We start from the raw sequence: 26,494 nt of genomic DNA, 5'->3' as shown, positions 1-26,494 counted from the left end.
CAGATCTTCTGCCAAATTAAAGCTACACCTTCCTGTGCAGCTATTTAGCAGCTCAGCTCGATTAAACAAATCATTGTCGTGTTATTTGTGCCACTTCCATTTTGTGAGTGATTACTGATCGTTGGTTTTGTTGTTGTGGAGCGCTGCTGTTTGTCTGACAACTGCCACACCAAAGAAACTTCTGAAAATGTAATCATCAAAGCTAACTTAAAGACATGCACATTTTCTATATTGTATCTTTCTGATTTTGAGTTAAAGTAAAGGATATATTATTTGATGCATTTGCATGCTGGATTTAAATTCTCAAGATCAGGGAAAATGACCTAATGACACAATCAAACTTCATTACCATTTCTTTTACCCTGAGAGCTCATTAACTGCAGAGAAAACTTCGCAAAAACTTTAGTTTCAGATAAGCAAATGGGTCCATCACACACAACTAAAAACTGAACATAATCCTCCACAGATCTCCATGAACTTACAACTTCTACATTTCCAAGAAAACATCTCTGATTTAACCTCACAAACTCCATCCTGCCCTTTGAGGCCTATAATGTATAATAAATGTGTCTATTTAAAGTCGAGTCAAGTCACAGAGTCAAACGATGGAGCAAACACTGACGCAGTAATACTGTCCCTAATCTTCGCCCCATGCCAGTGACTAATAACACACAGAGGGGTTGGGGTCATGACAGAAAGGAGGGAGGTGGCATGCAGAGGAGGAGACAGAGACAGAAGCACACAAAAGGAAGGAGGAAGCACATACAGAGGAGGCTCTGTCAAGCCCAGAGCAGCCAAAGGAGACGGCAGGACGTTTCTTAGCGGACGGCTTCCAGTTACTCAACAGTGACAGGAGAAATTCAGGGAAGGAGTCACTGTGGTAGTATGGCTGCATTGAGGGGATGGAGGGGGATGAAGACAAGGAAGATGGGGAGGGGGGGGTGAAGCCAAAGGTAAAGAGATAAAGGCATGGAAAGAGAAGGAAAAGGAAACATCTAGAAGAGAGAAAATTCAACCCCATCTCCCGTCCAGTAACCTGACAAACCAGTGAGGAAAATAAACTTTTAGACCCTATGGGCATTATAACTGAACCCTGCAGCGCTATAAAGGCAAAGCTTTACATCTCATCATGTGAATGAACAGTGGCTATTTCTTCATACTTCTGTCTACACAGGATCTTGCTGTGTTGTTGTGAAAAAAGTAAAAGGTTCCTGTCACTAACCCAGCTGGTCCCGCCTCCTTGGCCTTTGGCAAATAGCAACGTGGATCCTTGGAGCACTGTCCAGGAAGAAGTCCAGTTTTTCCTGCAACACACAGTTCACAAACACTGTCACAGTACTCAGTAAATTTAAAACTGCAAAGACCATCCCACTACATGAGGAAGAGGTTTAACATGCTTCAACCACCTCAAAAGGACTACCAGGCTATTAGAGTAGATGAACCTTTTAGAAATGTCAGAGATTTAGTCCAAAGTGTACCAGAGCTCACAGACTTGAAGTAACAAACTATAGAAGAGGACTAATGTTTTTAAGCACTCTGATGAAGATGCACCTGGTGTCGAAACATTAGTCCTCTAATAAAGTTTGTTGCCTCAAGTCTGTGTTTCAGTACACTTTGGACCAAATCTCTGAGGTCTCTCCAGACCTTCCCACTATCCAGCATTACTTGTAAATATCAAACCTCAATTATTTTCAGATAGTGATTGCTATGTGTCCAAATATTAATGCTATTAAGTATAAAAAAACTTTCTTAGTGATAAGATGTTTCCTAATTTTAATCATTTAGTCGGGCAAAGTTTTTCTAAAACTGTTTTGTATTAGGACAAAATATACTGATGCATTTGATAATTTTGTCTTGTTTTATCAAATAGGAAAAAAAAGGGTTTGTACAAAACTGTTTTATATTTCTAACAGGAGATATCCCAAAAATGTTAATTTGGCATTGGCACTGAAACTGAGGTATTATACTGATATGGGTGCTGAAATTTTCAAAAAGATACCCAGACCTGTTCAGCAAAGCAACAGTAAGAGAATAACTCTTATCCTTCTAGCTAAAATACACACTCCTCACATTCATGGAACAAGGTTGGCCAAACACATAGCGATGATGCTTTTATTTTTATATAAAAAAAAATTCTATTATTATTATTATAATAGTGTGTTGCAGGGATGATGGTTTTTTTTGTAAGCCAACACAGAAATTAGTGTCGCCCTGGTTCCCTTGACAAAAACCTTTAATTGGAATCCTTCATGGGATTTTGGATTATTAAAGAGAATAAGCTCTGTGGCACTTTTATAATTTTTGAAATATAAATGTAATCACCAGAAGTAAAAAGCTAACATTAGGCTATGAATGAACAACACCTCGGTCGCATGACTTTAACATCACCACCACAACGAGGCTCTAAAGCAGTGTTCAGTGAGACGATGCTCTGTAGTCATATTTAGCCTCTTGTTAGCAACCATCTTTTTTTAAGACAAGCTTCAAAATTTAAAAGTGGGATTTTTACTAATGTATTATATGCCGTAGAAGAAAACGTGAAACTATCTTAAGCTTGTGTTAACCACACATTATTTTAGGCATCTAACCAAAAACAAAGCTAACGAATTTCCGGGTTTTACGACTCATTCCTGCAGCACTCTATTGGAACATAAATGGTGACACATAAGCAGTACTAGACAAATAAATTCAGCTGTAAGTTACCCTGTGGAGAAGCGCTACTGGAGGTCAAAATCTTCACAGCGTACCTTTAAGACTAACTGCATCATACAGTATAATATCAACACTTGCCTACTTTTAGTCCGTACTACTCACCTTACTTTCTTGCCATTTTCGGTGATCTTTGTCACATTCAGAATGCCGCACTTTTCAGATGGCTTGAGAGAAAAAAAAAGCAGGTTACACACACATCAATCACTCTGATTAAGAACCTCAGCTGGATGACAGCACAGAAAGCTGCTGTCAAAACTAAATATCGGTAAACAATAACAATGTGTCACTCCTTTGTATACACAAAATACCCCGCCACCAGAACAATCACAGCATTCAGTCTGAAGGAAAAACAGTATTCCAACTCATGAAAAACAAGTGACTAAACACAAGACAGTGACATCACATTAAAATAAATACAAAGAAAGTTAAAATTAAAAGTTAAAACTACTTGTCCAGCATTTAGCTGGTGATCTTTGGATTGACACTTAAACACACAGGGGAATTTCTTGGGCAATCACTGCACCCAAATAACCCAACAACTTATTACGACTTTGGAAACTTTAACCATCAGCACTGCTTATTAACAGGGATTCTACACAGGCTCACTCTCTTACTGCAACTTTATTCCTGCTGTATAAAGGTGCAACAAATCAGACTATGTGAGATCAGATGACAAAGCTCATTGTAATATTGAGACAAAATCCTTTTCTTTATTTATTTCAGATTTTCCACACCTGTGTAGAAACCCTGCAGTCAGGTACAACATGTGTGACTGCCTACAACCAGTGGCCGAGTTAAACCATGCAGGACAGAGCCTAGTGAATGATGAAGATGTGAGGTGAGGGGTGAGTACTAACAGAGGTGGGGGGCTTGGGAGACGAAGGGCAGGAGTCAGAGTCAGGAGAGGGGGGCTTGGGGCCCAGAGGAGCGTCCTAGTGAGGAGACAGGGATGAAAAAACACACTGTCACATGGGCTAACAACAGAAGGTTAATGAGAAGATGATGAGAGGTTAAGGGGACACAGACAGCTGAAGGAGTGTGATGGCAATTAGCAGTGAGATTATGATTCTGCAAAGTGTGTCGAATACCTGTGTGATGTCCAGGAGGCACAAGTGGATTATTAATTAGATGTGAAGGCAGGTATTTATCACAGCGCCCATGCTGCTACTACAAACTACTTCATCTTCAGTATTTTTTTGAAGACAAATCATTTCTGTATCATGGCAGCCAAATAGTTCATCAAGTTCATGATTGAGTGTTCAGTTTCTTGGTGGAATGATTGAAATGAACTCAATCAACTCAGGGAATCAGGCGAAAACAATTTCACATGAAGATGGGGATGCAATGATTACTCCTGTTGTGTGATTATTATCATGCACCCTAATTGTCTGCTTGGATTAGGGGACAAGCTGCTGATTGGTCGGCCCGACAGGCTACTGACTTGATGTTTGTACGGGTGGAGACGGGCAGAGCCTGAGCGAAAACGCCTGGTTTTTAACAGCCGCTGAAAAGCAATCAGTCTACACCTGAAACTCTGGACTCATGTCATAATGCATCCTACCAGTGAACACATCAGATACCAGCTCCATTCAGAACAAACTCATTATGTACAGTCCGTACATAAGCACAACTGTCAGGTGTCAAAGAAACAGATTATAAAATTTACTTTTCTGTTGAAAGTTTCACTGGAGATTTAGCAGTGAAATAAAGTGTTTAAAGTAGTTTGCAGATTTGGGTGTCAGACCTTGTCGTTGGGATCTTGGACATAAGTGCTGTGTCTCCACTTGGTGAGGACGATGGGCTCCACTTGTCTCCTGTCCAGACTGCGACTCTTTGGGGCGTCTCCAGGCAGCTGAGGAGGGGAGTGGTTGTACTGGAGGGGGACAAGGATTCATACTGTATCAATGTACTGTTAATTTTATCTCATGCAAACCTGGATATAAGAAGTATGTATCCTCAGTTACAAGTGAACATTCATCTTAATCACAAAGAGGAGCAGCAGCTATGATACAAGCACAGCATCCCCGTAAACAGAAATCTGTGGTTAGAACCAACCTACTGAAATAATGCCAAATATTATAGACATAAAGTCACACTATAGTATCTCCAGTACAGGGACCGAGCTCTTCATCTTCAGAATGTTGCATTTCAGTGCTTGATTTTTGACAAATAACTGCCGACCACTTTGATAATCCACCAATTATTTTGGTAATTTGGAAATGGCAAACATTTGCAGGTTTCAGAATTTACAATGTGAGGTGTCTCTCTTACTCATCTCGTTTTATATCATTGTCAGTTGTCTCTTTGTGGTTTGGGGCTGATTACCTGATAAAAAGAGTAACTTCAATAAAGGTTGAAACTTCTGCTGGGCCCTATTTTTCCACATTATTTAGATTAACCCATAATAAAAAACAATCCTAAACTGCATCCCCTCTGCACTAACTGGAGATACTCTCTCATCACTTCATAAAACAGCCTGGCTGATAACTGAGCAGGGCTATGTTATAATCAGTTTTACTATTTTTTTTTTTACAGCTACATCACTTTATTTTTGGGTATATAAGTTCAAACTTTAGTGTTACCTATACATATAAATTTGAACCGTATACATCCGATAAAGGACTGCTACGTAGTCTTACCTTTGGCAGCTCCCATTCTGACCTTGAACCATCTGCACTGTAGTAATATGGTCTGCCCTGCTCATCAACGTGTTTTAACCACTGGTGATGACAAACAGGAGAAACACAAGACTCATTCGTGTGATTCCTGATGTTACCCAAACATCTGTGCAAGAACATTTAAACTACTAACCTACAGACAAACTTAAAGGTTCACCCCTAGTTCAAAAATACATATTTCTCCTCTCACCTGTAGTGCTATTTATTAATGAAGATCATTTTGGTGTGAGGTGCAGAGTGTTGGGGATGACTAAAACAGAGATGTCTGCCTTATCTCCAATATAATGGAACTAGATGGCACTTGGCTTGTGGTGCTCAAAGTGCCAAAAAAAAAAAAACACATTTGAAAAATAGATATCAAGACCCAGTTACTCAAGATAATCCACACCCCTTGTTGTGAGCAGTTTCATGTAGGAACTATTTTCTTTCTACCTGAGTACACCCACTAACTGTATCACTATGCAGCAGAAAGCAAACATCTACTCATGGAAGAGAGGCTCCTGCTAACGGCAGCCATAGAGTGTAAAAATAATGGACACAGCTACCGTGACGTCCTCCTCGGCTGAGCTGTAATGTAAGGCAGCTCGGTGGTGCAAGGTGAGATTCATTTAGTCCAGCAGTAGATGCATGCATGATACGGTTGGCGGGTGTAGTGTGATGAAAAGAAAATAGTTCCTACATGAAACTGCTCACAACAAGGTCTGTGGATTATCTTGAGTGATGATTTCTGGAAAAAGACATTGCTGTTGAGTTTTCAAATGTATTTTTTTGAGCATCACAAGCCGAGTGCCATCTAGTTCCATTATATGTGAGAGAAGGCAGACATCTCTACAGCTGATTATATCCAACATTCAGCTACTCACATCAAACGATCTACATAGATAAACAGCACTACAGCTAAGAGGAAAAATATGTGTTTTTGATTTGGAGTGAACTGTCCCTTTAAATTATAGTGTTGTTCATAAAATAGACTATAATGTTGTGGAAAGTCCTGGACTGTAAGTCTTCACTTTTCTTTAAATCTACACAATAAATCAATTGTTTGGATGTGCAGGTGTGATTTCAACTATTTCTCGATAAAGAGAAAAGGGCCGTCAGTGTCTTATGAGGGAAACTGTAGAAAACAGCTTGATATTTCCATCCTTTCCCTAGTAGTAATCATCATTTTCATGCTGCATGGTTGTGGAGGAAACATTTGAGTTGTGTGCTGTAGGCGGACATATACCATAAATCAACCCAAAACAAGCTCCCACATGCATCCCCAGAAATCACCATAATAAAAAGACAGCAGATCAGCCCCGTGCAGCCTGTACCTTCTCATTAGTATAGTCGCTGACGTACAGCGTGTGACCGTGCTCGTCCATCTCCTCCGACCAGCCACGTGGCGGCGAGCCATACTGACTGTCTGACTGGCTAGAGTAGGTACTGAAGCAGGTGTCCTCCGACGACAGAGGCTGGAGTCGCCCGATGGAGAGCGAGAGGAAGGGAAGGAAAGACGGCGAGAGCGAGAGAGGGGTGGTCTACCATCAGTGCAAAGAGAGAACAGAGGGCATCTTTCACCATGGAGTCACAGGGGGAGAAAAGACAGTCATGCACCCAGAACCAGTAAATCATCAGGAACTACCCAACACCACTTAAATACAGTACAGAGGAGCAGAAGACCCATGTCCATGCTTGATTTTGGAGAGTATAGAGTAAATCTGAAGGTAAATGCTGCAGTGTGACAGAGTAATTAAAGTGACAGTGATTGCTTTGTGCCTGTAGGTGGCAGTGTGGTACAGATATTTAATGAAACAGAGGACGACTCGAAATCAGAGGCGACTCCCTAATGATTCAGACTAATCTGCTATGACATGAGTGTGCCTGTTTGTGGGAGTGTTTCTCATGAAAAACACATATTCTTTGTTCATCAAATCAATCACAACTGTAATCATTTCAGCTACGCAAAAGACTGCATGTGTTTTTTTTAATCATAGTTTTTCAATTATTCTAGTGAAACAATGTTTAATCAAGCTTCCTGTATGAAAGAACTAAAAAATGTTCTCTCTAGGATGTTTTTTGTCTTTACTAACAACCTGTCAGTGCTGGAAGAACAACTCTGCAGATGCCTCGCTGTCTCTGCATGTACTGCATTGTTAAACACAAGCCACTCACAATATGTGATGAGGCACTGGCTTGCTGTGTTTGTAATCTATTTATTATTTGTCTTTGACTGATGATGATTGGACTGAGTATGTGTACGCAAGTGTGTGAGTGAGTTCTTGTTTTCTATGCTTGTGCGAACCACTTTGGGTTCAGAGTGACACCATTGCAAATTTTCAGTTAGTTTTGGGCAAGGAAAATATAAAAGAAGGAACAGTCATGAACCAGATTAAAAAACATGCATTATGTGATGCTTACTGATGTTTTTATCTACTCAAACACGGTCACTGATGTCATATTTTCTTTGGCTAGGGCAAATACTTTCAATTGATTTCAATAAAATAAAGATTCTGAATGAATTGAATCAAAGAATTACGTCTGACATCACCATAGAGGTTAAAAGCCAATTTACACTCTATCAGGAAAGGTGTTCATAAAGCAGTGTTTGTTATAAATCTTATCCCAGTCACACCTGCTTTCTGTAGTGATTCACCAGGTGTTTACATGTGTGAAATGACAGGGGACCGAGCGTTTCACAAACTCTCAACTCCACATTTCTCAAATTCCTCCTTCCTCCCCTGTTAGTGTTTACACCTGAGCTGCACTGACTGCATCTGTGTTTGCTGTCATGGAGAAAAGGTGTGAAACGTGGCCATCTGTGTGTCACCTGTAAAAGCAATGTTTTCATTTCTGTAGCTTTATTTTTTATGCCTTATACCAACAACTACCTGTAGCATTATAATCCCCCCTCGCCCTCTCACTTTGATGACAGCTTCTCGCCCCTCCTTTGAGGGTATCTGCTTTTAAAAAGTGTTTAGGACAATAAGTGCACTAACTGGAAGTTCTTCATTAAGATGAATAAAAATAATCTGTGTAAATGGGTGTTTTCGTCCATCTGTACAGCACATGATCTGTACCTCGGAGCTCTCTCCTGTGCTGTGGCTCTCTCCTCTGGAGCTCCCAGTGCTGGTGTCCCTGGCTCGGGGCGGCTTCCAGGTCCTCTCCTGGGTGGAACGGTTGTAATAGAAGTGCCTGCCATTCTGGTCCTTGTAGGTCTCCCAGTCGCCCAGCACATGGAGCGGGGACCCGGAGGGGAAAGGGGGCAGGTTGGTCTGGGTGATCTTCAGTTCCTGGAGGTTGGTGTAGACAGGTGACTCGGAGCGGCCGTGGCCTGACGAAGATACCGTCTGATGGGGAGAAAAGAAAGAGTGTGAGAGTGTGGAAATGTGAGTCATCTGTGAGTGCATTTAAGTCTGTTATATAATCAGGGAAAAGTTCCTCAACAGAGCGTGCTGTCAGAAATTCACAGCTTTCAGTGTAAATCAACAGCTGCCCATGCAAGCTGGCAGAGAATGTTATCTAAAAACACCCCCTAAGCGCACGTCAAACACTTCACCTCCACACTGTTAATGCCATGTTCCTACTGAGCTCCACATGGAGTCAGTCACTTCATCTTTGCAGTGTTGGTGCTGAACACTGTGTGGCATTGGAGAATATAGGAAATGACTGAAACGTGAAATATCTCTCTGTAGTTAAAGCTGACATGGATGTTGTTGACCACAGCGAAACAGAACATTGAATGACCGGGAGGACAAGAGGGGAAGGAAATGCTGTTGTTATATAACCGAGAGTGGCAGTGACCACTGTCAGGTAGAAATAAGGAAGTAAAACTGACTATCAACACGCACTGGTAAGACTGTTTGCCCAGGTTCATCTGCAGACAAAGCCAAATGTGGAATTCTTAGGATAAAAAAGATATACAAGTATTCAATTAAATACAGATCCACTAAATTGTACAGAAAAATTGCACAATTACTACTTTTTCAACTTCTTATGGAGACTTAAGTGATAGCTATGTATGAACATTATAACATGAACATTTACTTTGCATAAAACTGATTTACCCAAAAACAGAATTCATACATAAGGGACAAAATTCACATACAGAATAAGAAAATAATCACCACAGTTCTCTTGATTCTGCAAGTAATGGTTCATTTTATTACCAATTTATCTGCCGAATGATTTGATATTTAAGTTACTAATTGTTTTTCGAGACCCAATCACAACATTCTGAAGCCCAAGGTCCTTAATTTGTCTGATTAACAGTCAAGAAAATAAAACAAATTCAGTTCATTATAATGTAAGATAAGAATAATCAATACATCATCATATTTGAGAAGCTGGAACCATCAAATGTTTCTGCATTTTCGCTTAAAAAAAGGATCAAACAACTAACTGATTATCAAAATAGTTGCAAATTTACTTTCTGTCAATTGATTGCTACGTTCGATTGCTCTTTTTAGAATTAAATTTTAATCAGAAGAAGTCTCTACAGACTGCAAACATTTTCCTGTTGATCAGGATTGGAAACCTGACCAACCACACACTAAATAATTATCATGATATTACTACTAAGATGGAAGAGCGCACTGTAACTATCACTTTGTCAGATGACCAAATCATCGACAATATCGTGGGCTGACAAAGAGTTAGTTAAGGTGCTGAATGTGGGTATGAATTACAGCTCTACTGATTGAAAAGTTACAGCCTGTATCCAGTCGAAGTACAACATTTCCACAGTTGTAGTGCAGCCAGCATGCTGCCTCTAATGACAGAGCATCCTTCTTCAAAAACCCTGACGCGCGACTGATCCAGTCAATGGGCTGCTTGTCATGATTATTTCATGCTGGCATTACAGAGACGCTGCCTGGCTTCAGAGCGACAGGGCATGGAGAGAGCCATAAATAATGCCGGGGCCCCGAGGCCTCCTAACACCGGCTCTGTGATGTTTTTATTGCACGGGGATCAATAGGGATGAAATATGCAGGAGCTGAGCAAACAGCTGGAGGTACCCAGAAGAATCGAATATTCAGTGGACTAAATGAAGACTGAGAAGTGTGCTGTTCGATACAGTATCACAGCACAGCAAAATAAAGGTGGAGGAGGGATATATTATGTATAATATATAGCCTATATTACATAATTTACCAAAGTTTCCCTGCACCTGAGAAGACCTGAGAAGCAAGAATTTTAACAAAAAGTCAGAGGCAAAACGGGGAAGCTCTTTTTATAAGTTCTACCATTGAACCATTAAGCAAAGCACTAGACTTCCTAAAAAAAAAAAGCCTTCTTTTACCAGAAAAGCTCTGTAACGCTGTTGTGCAAAAACGGTAGACTGTGAAGCAAGGTGCAGCTTAAAAATTAAGTTATGCTCAAATTAAAAGATATAAAGTATTACCTCTGGTGGCGAGCAACTTGTAAACACATCATCATCTTCTTCATGTATTGAGATAGCTCGTAAAAAGCTTCTCCTCAATCGGATAATTGCCATCGTCTGTGCTTAATATTTTGCCTTGCATGCACTGCTCACTGGTGACACTGCTCTGAGGTCTTCCTCTATAACGCTGAGTGAACATGTGATTTAGTGCATGGACCTGTCAAAGGGGAAGTCCGGTAGTCAATAGACCGTTATAAAAAGCCTGTCAGGTAGTATCCTACTTCAGTGGTGGCCACAAAACCACATTTTCCTCCAAAGGCTGTTCTGAAATTAAACTTCACTTAAGTGGTAAGAAACTCAATAAACTTTCCATAAAAATGTTTAAAGGTGTTTCCCCAGCAGAGCTACACAGAATACATTTTTACCAATTTACCTGCAACAGCATCGAGTGGATTTGTGGGGTGTTAAGCACCGGAGGACTCAAGAAGATCAGTTAGTCTTGGCTGCTCAGATGTACGGTAATATTAGACAATCTGCTCCCTTTCACGCTTTTATTCAAGGGAGAAAAAGTTGAAGATGACACAGAAAAAAGGTTTAAGGGTTTAGATACAGCAGACTACAAGGAGAATATTGTGTTTTTCGCGGGAAAATAAATGTCTCATGTCCTCAAATGGCACCTTAACAGCAATTTCAAGAAGTAGCCTCATTGTCAGACTGAGGAAACGTTTAGAAATGGATTTATAAGCCACAACGTTGCGAAACCACCTCCGTTCATGTTAAGCCTGACCATAGCAACCACTAAAACTGCACTTATGTCCTCCAATGACAGCAGCAATGCAGGCTATGTCAAATAACAGCACTCATTATGTAACCAAAGGCTGCACTGCCAGGTTGGCTCATTAAAAATGCACAGGGTGTCTTCTTGACTCAATTACAGCAGTGGTATATTCCTGCGCAGCTGGTGCTGGACATCTGCTGTGAACAGACTGACCACCTAATCAATACTGAGCTCTAAAACCACTGAACCACAGTGGGACATTAAGAGGTTGACCTCTAACATTGAGGGAGCTGCTCTCTTTGAAAGTACACCGCGCTTTAGTCGAGGTTGCCAGGCGTACAAGTGTTATCATGTACTTCAGAGTCGAGAAGTGGCAGGAGTTACTGTGGGCGTCCAGCAGGGATACGAAATTAAAAGCCTTGATCTTTTTCTGCTTAGGTTATGAGAGGTGGTGGGCAGTTGGAGAGACATAAAACTCTCCTGATTTAATCTTGAATTTTAAAAAATACAGAGTGCTTTGATAAAAAGTCTGAGGTACAAGCCCAAGTATAAATGTTAAAGTATAAAGAGACAAGGAGAATACAACTTCCAAGGTGTATCTCAGTAAAAATAAAATCCAATCAATGATCTTAAAATGATGCTGTAGCTGCATGCTAATGCTAATATTGACTGAAAACTGAAGATCCAGCTTCATAAATCCCTGACGTGACAAACTCTTTTGAAAATGGATGAACTGTTAAAGTCATTTATCAAACAAAAAGGTTAAACATTGTCTGGTTTTAACTTCTCAAATGTGAGGATTTGCGTTTTTTTCTCTTTGTTATATCATTACAAATGACGTATTTTGGGTTTGGGACCGTTGGTCGAACAATACAAGCTATTCCAAGACAGCACTTTGGGCTTTGGGGAGTTGTAAGACACGTTTCTTTCCATTTTCTGTCATTTTATAAATTAGAATGATCACAGAATCTGATTGTGTGGAGAAAAGAGTGATTCAAGTAGTCATTTGTTGAGGATCTCAAACTGGGTTGATTTGACTAATTACAATACTGACCAGAAAGCCTCAATCGCCAGAAGTCATCTGCAACCACACACCTACTGTAGAGTCTGCAGTAAGAAGCACTGAGAGCACACGACACTGCAGCAGCCAAATAACAGTTCTGATTGCAGCTCAGCACTCACTCCTAATTTCCTATTTCAGGCTAGAGCAGGAGTTAATGGGTGGAGAATAGGAGGGAATGGAGAGTGACGCTACCAGTTCCAGATAGGAGACCTGCATAGTCTTATCGGTGATGCCTGCAGCTCTGCAGTGGAATAATAATCAACTGGTCCAGTGTTCTTCAGCTGGAGATAAACCACATCACAGCCAGAGAGAAGAAGAAGAAGAAGAGACGGAGAGAGAGAAATGGGAGAAAACTAAGGCTTCAGGCACTGAATGCATCGCAGCTAATATTAGACAGAAATGACTGCAGATGCTTTAGCATCACAGAGTTTATATTTGGACCAGTCTGGTGTGAGATTCAGAACGCCGTGTTCATTTTATGCAAAGCTGCTGTCCCGATTCACATGAAGTTCAAGAGTAAAACTGCTGGCTTGCTTTACTAAAAGCAGAGCAAAGCTGGGTCCTTTCACTGTTTGTTTCGGTTGTGGTTTCAGTGGACGCGTCGGTGGTGTTGGGTCTTTTGGTTTAACTTCTGATCACTTCCTCTGTCTGAGCAGTGGTTCAAACACAAAAAGATATCCAAAGTACAATGTGACACAGAGAAAAGCATCAAATATCTTTACTTAGGAGCAGCAAATACTTTGTAGTTTTGCTGTGGAAAAAACGACTTAAATGGGTCAGCTGATGAACCAATTGATTTATCGGCTAATCATCTCAATAACAACTACAGTATATGACAACCAATATGCATTCTAAAAAACTTAAATTGTGTATATATTCCACAGACAACATGTTAAAACTCTTCAGCTGATTCCAAACTACTAAAAAAAACACAAACTCTTCTCTTTTCTGGCCACTTCAAACACCAAAGAGAAAGTCACAGTTGTGCAGAGGTGCAGGTACCAATGTCCTTTAGGTGGCAGCCTGACAACAAACTTGTGAAGTCTGAAAAAGGGTTGGCTAGTGACAGAGGAGTTGGAGGTTGGGCACCACATGTTCACCTCCTCCCTCCTCCCCTTTTCCTGTTAGACACTGATGAACCTGCTCTGCCGCATACCTGCAGGGAGCTGGGCCAGAAAACATACACACTAGTAAACAAACACACACTTGCTGCCAACATGCACGCGCGTGAGTTTGACTTATACACAATCTTGTGCAAGTTAGCACATGTACAAACGTGCCTGCAAAAGAGAGAACGCCTACCTCTTTTCTACTTCCTCGTCCATTCAGTGTTTAGTTTCACTGGGGCAAAGTGGCACAGCAGTTCTTTGATGAGAGGCCACCAAATGACATACATTGCATAACGTGAGTAGGAAATGTTTCTTAACATTTCCTTCTCTGGCAACACTTTTTCCTTCGCACGTGGGACACAGGTTTCATCTTAAAGTCGGTCACTTTTTGATTAGGATCTGGACAGAATTCCCAGAAGGTACAAAATGTGCTCCTGAGGCAGGTAGTCTACTGTACATACACCTTATACATCCCAGTTTGTCTGCTGAGGACAGTTCTCATAATTTTGGCAACTTTGCAAAGTTACTCTAAGCATAGTGGACAACCAGAAACACAGACACCCCACTAAGAAAGCCAAATAGCTAACTTTAATTTAGTCCAACCTTTTGACTCATACTGTAACAAATATCTATTAAAAATAATTTTGAATGAATTACACGTCCTTCTTTCTGAGCTGAAAAAAAATGTGACTGTGCAGATGGTTCTGTTAAATGCCACCTCATTCCCACATCACATACCAGTTTGCAATGGAAGCAGTTACTAATATAATAGCACTAGGTGCTGCATTAATTGCCTGATGTGGGACAAATGACCAGTGAAACCAGTCAGGAGAGCATGACGGAGCCTGATCGAAACCGGAAGAAAAGAGGTTTTATCAAAGTGGAGTTGTGTACATGGAAAATGGCCAAGCTTTCTTTCCGGGTGAGATTACAGCACAGATGCTATCACACTCAAAAAGCCTCTAAGGTTTTCGAATTTATTAGCTGTTCGATTGCTATTTTGATATGTCAAGTTTCCAGGCCTGTATCTTTATTTCTAAATCTGTCTTCATTTCTCCGACACATATCTATGTTGTAGGGGGGAGCACTGAGAACATAAAAGAAAGAGAAAAAGTTACAGATGATAATAAGCGTCCAGTATACGAATAATCATCCAGGAGCACAAAAAGATAAAACATTCACGTGACTGAGTGGCTTAAGCTAAAAGGATATCCCTTAGAGACCCTTATGAACCTCAGACTTAGAAAAATCTATGTCCATTACGGCCTGGTGTCTCATTCAGTCTGGTCTGAGGTAATCTCACGAAATCTGACTGAAACGAATAATAGGGAAGAAACAGTGGACAAACACACTGCAAGTCAACACAAAAAGGCTTTGAAACACTGGCACCACCCAAGGCAATTATGCAACTCCAAAGCAATTACATTCAACAGGAGAAAAGAGGAGACAATGCAATGCAGGCAAAACACAGTGAATAGCCTGAGGTGAGTTTGAGCCCCGAGTGACCTCATGAATCTCAGACAGGAAGCGGTGACCACAGGACACTTCACAGGCAGATACATCCATATTTAAATACGGAAACTAACCCATGTGGTTTTGGAACAATTTTCATTCATTCACACGTCTTCATATACGGAACTGAGAGAGTGCTTTTGAATATTGTAAGAAAGGAATAAATTGGTGTATGAAATATCACAAAGAAAATAAAAACAACAACTGATTTCGGGCTACAACTAGGGCTGGATAGGCTGGATACTGGCACTGATTTTCGATCAAATTGTGATTCAGAGAAGTCTCAACTGAATACATTTCAATTTGAAAAAAAAAAGGACTTACATTAGATATATAGGCTACCAATATTGCATAGATAAGAAAAAGCCTTTTCGATTTGTCCTGGATCCTGATACCGGTTAATCTTTTTATTTGACAAAGAAGCAGCTATCATTAACATCAGATTGTGACTAATAACTGTTTTGTGCAGGTTATAATAATTCAGTTTCAACAAAACAAATGTTACACAACCTAGCTGTAATATTTACAACATATAAACTATAGTTGAATGAATACTGGATCATTACACTGAAAATTAAATGACAATTAATTACACAAAAATCCAGCTATAGCTGCAACTAACCATATTTATGATCAATTAACATATTAGTTAATCATCATTTAGTCTTCAGTAAAAAGGTTTCTAACTTTTTTTTTTAAAATGCTCATAAGCTCTGACACAAACAACAGTTAAAACTCCCCAAATAGTTGATTAACGATAATATAAGCACAAAAAAGCAACAAGTCTTCACATTTGAGAAGCTGTCCTTTTGTGCTTAATAGACTACTAACAATATATTCCATTATCAAAACTACTGTCAGTTTATTTTCTGTCCTTCCAGGGTATCAATTATCATCTCACTGTTTCGGTTCTAAGTTGATTGGTGTCTAAAATTGGCCAGAGTCCATATTATCAGATGCACCAACTTGCCTGTGATTGACACCAGATGCATTCAGGTAATTTAACGTTATAGGCCGACAGGTTGTCTGGTACAGTTTTGCCTCCTTTGTGATATTTTGTGACATGTGCATAAAATCTGTTTGGAGTGAAAAGGAACAAAAGAAAACAGTTTCTTTGTTCTTTAAGGATCTACACAGTAACAGATCAGAGAGAAGTGATGTACGGTGCCCTCTTTTACATAATCTTCCCTGAGTGTAACATCACTGAAGTCTGTCAGAGAAGTAGGTCCACAGAGGAATCCTGGTCTTGTTCTGAATCTATCTCTGATCTACTCGTGTCTCTACACGAGCTGCAAATAGGTCAAATGTAAGACACAGCAGGAGGGGGAGAGAAAGCAACGAAGGGAGGGATGCAGGGAGGAACGCAGAGAAGTTGCTCAACGATGTTCATTTGGTTATGTTTCATTGAGATTTATCGTCGAGCATTTATAGCACCTTGTGACGCAGCTTGATCTGATTAGAAATAACATACATGAGAAAAAAATAACATTAAGTAGTTTAAACAGCTGCTCTCTAAGCAGAAGCTTGTTGAAGATATAAGCACATTAACTGACCGGCCCACGTTACTTCATAAATCCACTGTTACAACAGTGACCCATGATGGAGCTCCATGTGTTTTAGAGGGTGTTCAGACTGAAAACAGCCTTGGGTTAAAAACACAAAGCAATGCCATGTGGAGGGAGGCATGCTGTATCAGACTCTGAGACAATGGAGTACAATCCAGGAAGAAAAATAAACCCAATAGTTTGAAGGTTTATGAAATATTATGAGGGAGGATTCAACTGGAAGTTTCAATTATTTTATCTTTCACTGCGATGGGAAGGTAGACAGTAAAAATGTGGCTTTAAGGTAACAAAGTACTGTAAATCTACGGGCGTTGGCCAGATGGTGTTACATTATACTGTGGCAGGAGCTGAGCCAGGTTCAACTCAGGGCTGAATTTACTCAGGCAGGGGAAAAGTTGGTCTGATTCCTCTTAGTAATAAACCAAAAACCATGTGGTACAAAATTAGAATTTCCTGTTCACCTCCTTGATTTCAAAGCAGTACGTCACATCTTCTCCAGCGTATGATTCTCTGTGAGGACTTTACACACTGGACTGGAATGCGTGACACAGAGAGTGAAAAGTGATTAGAGTTGGCACTGCCCAAATGGAGGAGGAAATTAACTCTTCCAGATGTTAGCATGTGTTTTTCTCTTCTGTAAAGTGTATGACCATATGTCTGTCTTGAAAAGCAGCTTTCTGGTTGCTGCTGTCTTCTCCACAGGGGGAAGAGGGGTGTTCCCTGCAGGCCGGGGCATGATGCCTAAAGCCATAGTCACTCTTTTTGTGCAAAGAATCTAATTTTACAGAAAGACTCTTGGTTTTCAGACACCTTACTGACATTTTTAACCATAGAGATTTAAAACAAGTGAGTGGGAAGGAGCTCAGTGTTGCTCAGAGACATACTTCCCCTCACTAGGCTTAACACTTTTCCCATAGTGATAAAGACTTTCTTAATAGTCTAAAAATGGCTGTGTAACATTCTCAGAGTTGACTCAGCTTTACACATATGATCAGTGCTGTAGTGACGTTGCTTTTTGAGGCCGCACAGTAGAACCAGCTCGAGGGAACGCAGAGCAGCGAGGCAGCTGACAGCTTCCACCAAATGATTAATCCTCTAATTCCATCTACCTGACTGGTCCCGGCTAATGACGTTAATTCAACTAGCGTGGTGGTTGGCTGGAGTTTGGAAGGATCCACTAAGGACAGCTGGCGTGTATATATGTATAAAAATATATATGCCTGTGTGTGTGTGTGTGTGTGTGTGTATGTAGGTGATTATGTAAGAGGGTAGCAGGGGGACAGGTGAGGTCACTGCTCAGAACAAATGATGCAATGTTAGGTGACTTGGAAAGATGCTGTGTGTAGCATTTGACTCTACTCTGCTAGGTAGAAAATGCATCCTTAAAGTGTCATTTTGTCACTGGCTAAAAGAAGAATAAGTTTTCAAAAGCCAAAAACAGAAGACTGAAATCCTTCAGTACAAGTTTCAACAACAGAATAATCCAAATTAGAAAGATAACTTTCTCACTTTCACAAAAGAAAAGCCTCAAACTCAGCAGGGATTAGCCTATCTGCTGCCGATTTGGCTGTATCTCTTGGAATTAAATGGCCGACCACATCACAACAGCCTTTCAGACAGTATCTAAATCACCACTGACAGAGGTTTACATCCTGACGCCTGTTATCTCAATCCGGCTCTGTTGAACCAACAGAGCTGAGGAGGAGGAGGAGGAAGATAGGAACTCCTGCTCCTCGGTTAATGCCAGGCTCAGTCTCAGCCTCCTCCTGGAGACCTGTGCACCGGTTATCTGAATCTGTTTATCCTGTGCCACACCACAGGTATTAAATTCAGAACTTTATGAAAGTCCTGGGCAGAAAGACCCAATTTAATGTGTGTCTTTATTCAAACTGTGTTTATTTAACTTGGGAAGTTACACAAATTCTTCTTCAGCAGTGCCCTGTTTCATATTCATGAAGTTACACACTCTCAGGCATAAAAGAAGGACTGTTTTCTACCGTTTGCTGCTGAGAAACTTCATTAGTACAGCTCTTTGTTTAATGCAGTTTTCATTTACTTTCCGACCAGATTTATCCCAGCCGGTCTGGGGATTTGAACCACTGACATTCTGGTCACAAACCCCACTAATGTACAGCTGCTCTTCAGTGAGTTTGAGCCAGCAAGATGACCTAGAAAACCAAAACAGCAGTAACTATGTAAGCAGGGCAAAAACTGACATTCATGTCCGGTTCTGACAAATTATTTATTGGTGCAATAAGAAGCAAGTATGGGTAAAAGGGGGGGGGGGGGGGGTAGGGAAGAAAAATGTATTACCTCTACAAAAATATCTCTTTAGTTGAGCTGCTCAAGGGTCACTGACATATACAGCCTGTTATGAGAGAATATGAGTAGATACAAAGCACTAAAAAAAGTTGCTCAACAGGGACTGTGTGGTGATTTATATATAACTTTCAGTAATGGCATACCATCCCTCTGCAAGTATTGGCCTGCTTTTGAAAACATGCATCTTTTCTAACTTTTGAATGTATTCCTGTCAGGATATATTTTCATGGGCAAAATGACGAGTAAGAAAATGTCACAGACAAAGCGAGCAGAAAGGGGTGAGAGACTTTACAACCACAACAATATTTACTCCTCACTGTCCGCAGCAGCGGATGTCAACACAACAGCCCATACAGCATGCCTAATGTTTCCCACTAAATATAAAATGGGAAGATGTCGGTTACAGTGCAGAAGAGAGAGTGAAAAGAGAACACCTGCAGCCTGGTGCACCTGTCCACTCTTTTCCCTCAGCCTTTTACTCTGTACTGGAACACTGTGCATCACCGTGCTGCACCAGTATAACCACTGCCTGACCTCTCAAGTGAAGAGGTCGGTCTCTCATAGCACAGTCTGACCTCAGCTACACATCTGAAGCGAGTGACAAAGGCATTTAACTTACTGTCAGATGCCGTTTAACCTTTGTCTGCCTAATTTGACAAACCAGACCTCTGATTTGATTTGATAGTGGTAAGACAGATGGCTGCGTATGTGTCTGTGTGTTGTAATCCCTCTGTGGCAGACAGGGCACATGCAGTTCATTTCCAATTCAGCAGCACATTAGAGAACACAAGTGGGAACACACAGCCTGGAGTCTACTCACAACGCGATTTTTTTTCAGCTCCATTCAGTACACTGTATATCTCAACAAAGTAACTGCAGTTAAATATTTAGCTGTGGCTAGAAAGATTTCTATTTTAAACATACTATTGATTTTGATTACACTCAAATACATTTTTGATTCTAACATCTTTTAAACTACTCTGATGAGTTAAGCTAAACCTGCATCAATGCAGCACTGCAGGGTTTTATTCAGATGGATAGATAGGCGAAGGATTCCGAGAAAGAAACCACTGTAGCACTTCTGAAACAAGTGTACAACAGCATTGGATGTTAGAAATGTGAAATCCTTGACTAACAATGCGGTTGTTTATTAGGTTTTTTACAGAGTCACAGCTGGCCCTCTGTAACTCTGTCCTGTAAATAGTTTGTATCGCCTGTATTCGACATCTCTCTGTCTGCATCACCTGAGTCCTCAGACGAACTGGAGGAAGATGTGCTGACAACTTCTTCATGCAGCTGAACAAAATTCAGAATACTGCTCAGGTAGATCCATATGTATTCAAAGATCAAACTTAACCCTGAATCTTCGTTGTCAGAGTCAAAGCTTGGCCGAGCTTCATCCTCCTTGTACTGCTGGAAAAAAGTTTTAAGACGCTTGCTTCCACTAACTTGGAGATTTGAATTGGGCTTGATGGCTAAATCCTTAGCTCTCCTATCTGCATGTCCATCATTGCATTGTTGTAGTAGATGTGTTCAAAGGACTTTAGACTGTTGTGCAGGTGGACAAGCTTGTCGTCATCATTTTCGCTGTCACTGAAGTTCTTCCCAGCCTCATAGTCGCTCTCATCTGACTGGAAGTCTAACGTTAAATCTTCGAGAGACATTTTTGTATCCGTTTTGTGTCCAGCACCCTGTTGGGAGCATGTGTTAATATGCAAATGTATAGATGTAATCAGAATCAGTGTTGCCACAATGAATTCAGTGTTTATTGTGCTTGACTTTGGTGCTTAGATTTTGGCTTGTTGTGTTCTGGACTGCTGTTGGGTGGTCTGCAGTGTCGGGCTACATCTGAAAATTCCATACTAACATGCTATTTAGTATGCTACTATGTGAGTTTTTTTAGTATGAAGCCAATAGTATATAAATTGCATACTATTTTCGGTGAAATGTATCAAGTTAATGTTAGCATGTAGCTTATTTAATTATTATCTGGCAACAAAGGTGTCTGTAACATAATGTCACACATTATGATGAACAGATGTGTTGAAAACCAAAAACTCCAGAGGTTCATCATGCATGCAGATGCTGGTGGAGTTAAGTTTGGCACAGGTTACCATGGATATGCATCTCCAAACGGCAAGGATGCTTTCAGGAAGTGGTGGGATAATTACAGCTTAGCACATCAGAAAAGATACATACTACTGTTTATGAATACAAAAGTATGTTGAACAATATTATATATGTTGGGTATTTAGTGCATAGTATGCAATTTTGGATGCAGCGTCTGTTTGTGTCATCTGAGCTGAGAATCAGATGTGGATTTCTTTCCATTGTCCACCTCCTGTTTTGGCCTATTCTGTTTCCTGTTTGTAAAAAATCTATCTTCCTGATTCCAATGGAGAAAGCACTGGTGGTTGCAAACTATATTTTGCTTTGTAGCTGTAACCAAACTGCATGAATGTGCAGCCTCATGAAATTTTGTTTATATTTAATACCAATATCAATCTTTGATAAATGAATAAAGTTAACTGTTCCACTGTAGAATATCTATCACATATCACAATATCGACTACAGACCTTGATATTGAGGGTGCAACAATGTTGTAGGGTTGAAAATTGGTGCTTTCACAAAATATTTACACAATGAGATTTTTGAAAAAATAATGATAAGTAATGATTACCATGACTAAGTTTAGCTCATAGGGCTGTTAACATCTGTCACCCTGAATGTCCCACTAAACTCTGCTAAAACTTCCAAACTATGTATGGTAAAAAGAAATGAATAATCAAATACTCATACTGAGTAGCCAAATCTGATTTGACTGTCATAATTCTGAGTCAGGTGCAGCTCTATAATTGTGCATCTGTCTTAAAATCCTTCTGGGCTCTAAGCTGTCTTCATCTTCCACATGCATCTCCGGTATTTACCCATGTTTTACCAGGTCTTTGGTCATTTTAGAAATATGTCAAGGATTCTTAGGTCAGATAGAATCTAACGTTATCACTGTTGATCCAGTTCGCTTGCTTGCTTGCTTCCATGGCTGCAGCATGCTGCGTTTACATGTCAATTTGTTTCGTATCTGGCAATCTAGGTGTTGAAATGGGCATTGGGCAGGATCACACAGGCCAACACAAAAACACATTCTGCAACAGAAGAACGTCCTGGCTGTTTTCCTTTATCTCAGATGACATATCATGGTCATTTTATCATTTAATACAGTCCTTTAAAGAAAACATCTAACACTGTATTGAGCACTGAGTTGAAGACATTAGATTTCTTCCCTGCTCATCCTGTCGGATCACATTACAACAGACACAGCTTCACTGTTGAGCAGCCTGACCCAGCTGGGCAACACTGAATGGGTTAAGACCAAACCCAGCGGGGAGGAACAGAACTGAGTATTATTCCTTCAAACATAGACACGGGTCCTTTAAGGCCATCAGTTCAAATGTGCTGCATGTCCATTCATGGACATGAATGAGGCTATATGCCCATTAACCCAGCAAACAGGGACACAACACAAGCATGATGCACTGAGCTCTACACAGTGTGACTGACAAAGATAAAAGGGGGTAATTATCTAAGGAGACTTTATGCATTCAAAGCTACATGTTTGCTACTAGTGAGGTCACCGGCTGAAACACAGTTGAGAAACATCTATAGAAATGCTGAATGTTGTTTCACTGTTTCTGGGCCTGGCTCTTCTCAAATAATAATGGGACCTCATCCATGACAAGGTGTCAATATCACAAGCAGTGTCCCCAGTATTTACACAAACTATGGGTTGTAATCATCTATAGGAAGAGACTCTACATCCAAAACAGTGACAAACAACCAATCAAAACTCTAAGTGACCTCTTAAAATCAGTTATTCATTACACTCCAAAAGACTACATCATGGAACAATATCAAGGACCCCTGGAGGTCCGCAGACCATCAGCAATAAACACAAACACCAACCCAACATCACAGCTTTAGTATAGTGCCCACAGCAGTTTCTTCCCACTTCATGAAAAGCCACATTCTCCCCCCCCCCGATGCATTAATAATGGCTGTGAGGTCAAACGTGTGGGTGACAAGTCAAATGCCAGCAGGGCTGATTACAAAGGCGGTCTGAGGGACGATAGGTGCATCAAACACAGCCTACAGACTATATGATGACTCAATGTTGCCAATAAAATTCCCTAATAATAGAGTAGAACTGACAAACATTTCAGGGCCGGGACAAATGATTTGACGACTCAAAGTGCTGGGAGGAAGTTAAAGAGATGTAAGATGAAAAACACATTAAAAAAAGAGAGCAAGCAGAGGATATTATTATGTTAATAGAAATTAACGAGAGTTATATATTCAAAGCCCTGAAACCATGGAACAGAATCAGAAAAAAGCTTTATACGGTTGTAAAAATAATGGAAACACCAGCCTAAATGTCACAGACGCAACAGTGGACTTTGTACATGAGTGGGCACTGGAAAAGAGTGACTCACGCCTGAGACATGACACAAGTGGCCTTTTTACTGACAGCACAAATCATAGTAGAACCCAGACATTAAGGGATTACTGTAAGTGAGATGAATATGTTACTTAAGAGGGAGGATTGTGTTACAATAGCACTAACCCTGATGGTATTCTGGGTTAAATGTTTCTCCCTTCTTCCTCCGAACTTGGTTTGAGTCATAAATGTGCTTTCACTAAACAGATTTCTACTGAAACAGGGCTGGAAACAAGTATTTGTTTACCTTCTGACCACAGTATCTGGCAAAATGCAGCACCAAATGATACCACTTTAACAGCCACCCAACTTTTCTGAATAGAATAGCATCAGTCAGTAGCACTGGTTCAAAACAGCTGCAGTAGTAGATAAAATAATCTTTGTTTGGCTGCTGTTTATTACCAAATCTGGTAGCTCAAAACAACCCTGCACTTTTGTATAAAATGTCTGGACTCACGCTGTTGTACTCTCTTTTTAAGAGGTCAGTGCCGTGGCCTGATTAGATTAACTGGGTTACTGGCTTGACATCTCTATAGAATATTCTCACTGATGGACCCAAATGTATTATAAACTAACTCTGCTTTATATAGAAGGCAGACAGATATGGGATGAGATACGGCAACTCATCTCTTGTACTTCCAATGCATTTCATTCCATTAAGAAGCAGCACTGAATCAATGTTCATGTCCTCCTAATGTAAATACAAAGGTCACTAGTTTTACACTTCATCCTGACTTATCTTTAAAAAACTGTATGATACCATGACATGAGCAATCAAACTTCCTGGAAAACTCTTCAGCGATGACCTCATGTTGCACTAGTAGCTTCAACTAAAAAGTCCAAACAATGAGGTCATCAACATTCCCAAGTTTCTGTCTGTGCTATCAAATCAAACTGCTTTTGTCTCTATAACTACATTAATATCCCAATAGTTTACACTTAACACTGATCCCTCACTGTCCTGTTTTAACAGGAAACACATAACATTTAGAAAGTAGTGACGTTATGATTGCATGGGACCTTAAGAGCATCTGTAAACTTTGTGGGAAATGAATTCTGACCAAGGTATAAAAGTCAAAAGCAGAGCTAAAATGATTAGTTGGTTTTATCAATCAATGAGTTTTACAGCAAAATGACCAAAAGCTAATGGTTCTAGTTTCTGTATGTGCTACTCTTTCTGTTTTATGTCATAGTAAATGAAATATTTTAGGGTTGTGGACAGTTTGATCATACCAAAACAAAGACATTTGAAAGCGTATAATTCCATTCTGGAAAAATATTTATCGGCATTTTTCATTATGCTTTAATATTTTGTAGACCAGAAAATAATCAGCAGTTTAATCAGTGATGAAAATAAGTGTAAGCCCTGATTCAAAAAATACAGATCTAAAAGTAAACCCAAAAGGCAAAAAACACCACGAGGACACTACATGCCTTCAGGTCCACAACACCAGTTAAACACACTGTTGTACAGCAAGTGAAAGCCAATGAATGCAATTCAGGGAAGCTGAGTAGCAGCACGCAACAACAAAATGACACAGCAATTAGAAAAGCTCAGAGTGTAATTAAGCTTGACAATGTGCCCAAATATTCCCACTAAAGTCTTTTCACAAGGTCAACAACAGTGCAAAGTGATTGTCGTGAGTAATGAGGAAATAATGAACAGCTAGAGTCAATCAGTGCAAAGATACATCAAAATAACTTGATGCATAATAACCCTCACTATGATTTAAGTGTTCAAAGGACAGCTAGATATAATGACAACTCCTATTTCACTGCATGCCTTAGTTTTACTTTTTTTCCTGTGGAGTAAATCTGCATCTTTCTCAGCCCATGTAGGTTAGCCTGCTGTGCCTCATTGATCATAATGTATCCCAGTTAAACCACGGGACGCTGCAGAGAGCTGTGTCTAGAAAAACAGGCCAATGCTACTGTATTTTCTCCTGGTGAAGAAACCTAAACACACAGATCATTTTGCAACAGAAACAGTTTTTTTGAATATGGGCACAAAATATCTGCTATTGAAATAGCAGAACCCTAATTGTCTCTTCTAAAATGTCTTCTTTCTTTCTATCGGTCACTTTCTTCTTTTCTGTTCATCTTTTCTCAAAGCTTTCACAGCTCATTTCACGCTCTTTTTGTTCACCGGGGAATCATGTATCGACTTGTCTCTGCACACCTTGAAGAATGTGGCGAAGAGAGAGAGAAAGATGAAAAAAAATGTACTCAAATGCTTTTCACCTCCTCCAGCTACAGAGAAGAGGCCACGTGTCCCAGTTTCCTCACAGCCGCATGCCTCGACAGCGCACCTCGTTATGGAGAAGGAGGAGTGTAAAGGGCAGGTATGAGGAAGGCAGAGGCAGGAAGAGAGGTCCCCCTGGCTAAGAATGATCCTTCATTCAGCCTGTAGCATGTCACGCCTCCTCCTTTTAAAACGACTTTATGGGCTAAAGTTGAGAGAAACTTGTGTGCAAAACTTAAGCTGACAAGCAAAACGCTGCCGTCTTCAAAGAATCTGTTCAATCACATTTCAGACTGAAAGATTAGGGTTTAAGTGCTGTTGAACTCCACTGTCGGAGTGTGATATTTAAAGGAGACATCCAACCTAAACATGACTAAGTCACACATAAGTCCTCTCAAATTTACTGACAATGTAATCTCTAAATTATCTATATGTTGCAAAATACATAAAACCTGAACATGAGCTACTACTCAACTCAACTCAACTCAAACTTTATTTATAAAGCACATTTAAAACAACCAAGGTTGACCAAAGTGCTGAACAGGTCAATAGAAATAAACAAGCAAATACAATGAGGTACCTAATAGTACACCACAATAATAACCATAAGATACATAAAATACAATACAATAAAATAAAATTTTTGAGTTATAAAATA

At 40.2% G+C, this 26,494-nt stretch overlaps 1 protein-coding gene across 10 annotated transcripts in view; it reads right to left on the bottom strand.

The window, feature by feature from the left end:
* LOC126382596 (rho GTPase-activating protein 12-like) overlaps positions 1 to 26,494 on the bottom strand; it is a 62,561-nt gene that overhangs the window by 7,643 nt on the left and 28,424 nt on the right. Inside the window, exons 1-9 of one of the 10 annotated variants that reach the window (XM_050032553.1) lie at positions 10,774 to 10,903; positions 8,450 to 8,719; positions 6,704 to 6,910; positions 5,352 to 5,432; positions 4,457 to 4,585; positions 4,154 to 4,216; positions 3,570 to 3,644; positions 2,815 to 2,876; positions 1,223 to 1,304 (exon numbers count right to left, since the gene is read on the bottom strand). In XM_050032553.1, coding sequence (XP_049888510.1) covers positions 1,223 to 1,304; positions 2,815 to 2,876; positions 3,570 to 3,644; positions 4,154 to 4,216; positions 4,457 to 4,585; positions 5,352 to 5,432; positions 6,704 to 6,910; positions 8,450 to 8,719; positions 10,774 to 10,866 — 1,062 coding nt within the window. In that variant the 5' untranslated portion in view covers positions 10,867 to 10,903. Of the gene's footprint in view, positions 1 to 1,222; positions 1,305 to 2,814; positions 2,877 to 3,569; positions 3,645 to 4,153; positions 4,217 to 4,456; positions 4,586 to 5,351; positions 5,433 to 6,703; positions 6,911 to 8,449; positions 8,720 to 10,773; positions 10,904 to 26,494 lie in introns of those variants that run through there. The other 9 variants (XM_050032544.1, XM_050032546.1, XM_050032545.1 and 6 more) reach the window with 9 other exon arrangements.

Source organism: Epinephelus moara, chromosome 21 (assembly GCF_006386435.1).
Source record: "Epinephelus moara isolate mb chromosome 21, YSFRI_EMoa_1.0, whole genome shotgun sequence".
In the NCBI taxonomy this organism is placed as follows: Eukaryota; Metazoa; Chordata; class Actinopteri; order Perciformes; family Serranidae; genus Epinephelus; species Epinephelus moara.
This window is presented reverse-complemented; position numbering and strand designations above follow the sequence as displayed.